The sequence below is a fragment of the Cariama cristata genome, unplaced genomic scaffold (genome assembly GCF_000690535.1).
Source record: "Cariama cristata isolate BGI_N322 unplaced genomic scaffold, ASM69053v1 scaffold33080, whole genome shotgun sequence".
In the NCBI taxonomy this organism is placed as follows: domain Eukaryota; kingdom Metazoa; phylum Chordata; class Aves; order Cariamiformes; family Cariamidae; genus Cariama; species Cariama cristata.
The window spans coordinates 8,251-9,756 of record NW_009593517.1 but is presented as its reverse complement, the minus strand read 5'-3'; the positions used below and the strand labels follow the sequence as shown (position 1 = coordinate 9,756).

At 45.6% G+C, this 1,506-nt stretch overlaps 1 protein-coding gene across 1 annotated transcript in view; it reads left to right on the top strand.

The window, feature by feature from the left end:
- Positions 1 to 372, top strand: part of HHIPL1 (HHIP-like 1) — a gene marked incomplete at its 5' end in the record, with an annotated part of 15,045 nt that extends 14,673 nt beyond the window's left edge. The window contains one exon of the mRNA XM_009694693.1: positions 27 to 372. Coding sequence (XP_009692995.1) covers positions 27 to 372 — 346 coding nt within the window. The remainder of the gene's footprint in view (positions 1 to 26) is intronic.
- Between the last annotated feature and the right edge of the window lie 1,134 nt (positions 373 to 1,506).

The window sequence follows — 1,506 nt, the reverse complement described above, 5'->3', positions numbered from 1 at the left end:
CCCCCGGGCGGGCCCCCGCCGCTGAGAAATGGCGCCGTGCGGCTGATGGAGCAGCAGGGTCGCGGCCGGAGCTGGGGCCGGGTGGAGGTTTACATTGACGGCGAGTGGGGCACGGTGTGCGACGATGGCTGGAGCTCGCTTGCCGCCGCCGTGGTGTGCCGCCAGCTGGGCTTTCCCCACGTGGTGCGGGCCAGCAAGAAGGCAGAATTTGGGGAAGGGACTTCCCTTCGCATTCTCCTGGACGATGTCCAGTGCTCCGGGCAGGAGAAGACGCTGCTGGAGTGCACCCACGCTGACGTCGGCACGCACAACTGCTCCCATGAGGAGGACGCTGGCGTGGTGTGCAGCCAGGAAGAGGTGGCAGAGTGGTGACAGAGGAGCTGGGGAAGGCAGCTGAGGGACTCAGAGCATGTCCCTTACTTGCCTGACTTGAGGAGGGTGTGCTCTGCCTCGAGGACGCTGCGTCTGTTTGAAGCAATCTTGTGGTTTTCTTCATGTTCATCCCCATACATCTGCCTTGGAGGGAAGGAAAAAGTAAAATGAAGCAATGACTTGAGTATGTCGTGGGCAGGGACTGTGTTTGTACAGGGGTTTTTTTTATAAGAAGAAAACCCCAAATATCAGCCATTAGAGATTAGAAAAGAGACGCATCCTGTTGCCCTTTGCCCTCTCAAAATACAGTATTCCCCAGCTGTGCTTCACAATGTTTTGCTGAAAAATAAATTTCCAAATGACCATGTTTTGCTCTTATGGAAGTGTTTGTGTTGTTTGGCTTGGTTTGCCACCTGCAGCTCTGAGTGGTGGTTTCTAAGTATGTGTAAATCTGTGCCTTTCTTTGCAGAATACAAAAGTAGGGATTTTTTTTAACTTTCCATGGACTAGTTTAATGGAAAATTATTCTTCTGTAATGCTTTTTATTGGTATAAGCCTATTGGTTATCAAAGATAACTGTGTGTAAGCAAAATCAGATAAATTAGAAAAAGTCATAGCATATTGCCTGGAAAGTATTTCTGCAGTTTACACTAGCCTAAGTGAAAAGAAAATCTGGCCTTGTTTTACATGAAAGGATCGTTATCCTGTTTAACCCTGAAGATATTTTGCACATGTTTCTTCACTTTCCCAAACGTTGTGAACCCACATGTTTTTGCATTCAGTTTTCACAGGTGTGAATGACTGGACAAGAGATAATGTACTGTGGTAATAATCCTGTAATATTTACCCCTTTTTCAAGGATATTAAAAAAAAAATGAAACTCATTTTGTCTGAAATGAAATGTGTTTTTCACCTGAGTGGTGATTGGAGACACATGTTCTCCTCTTGTGGTCTCTCTGCTTTTGATAGCATTTTGCCTGCTTATTTTTTTCCCCAATGTAATCAGGATAGGTTTTATCTTGCTGCTCACACAAGAACATGACAAAGACAAAATGAAACAAATGTAAAATGACTAGTGCATCCAGAAAAGTTCACGAGCAAAACCTTGTATCTAAAGCTCTTACAATGGATATT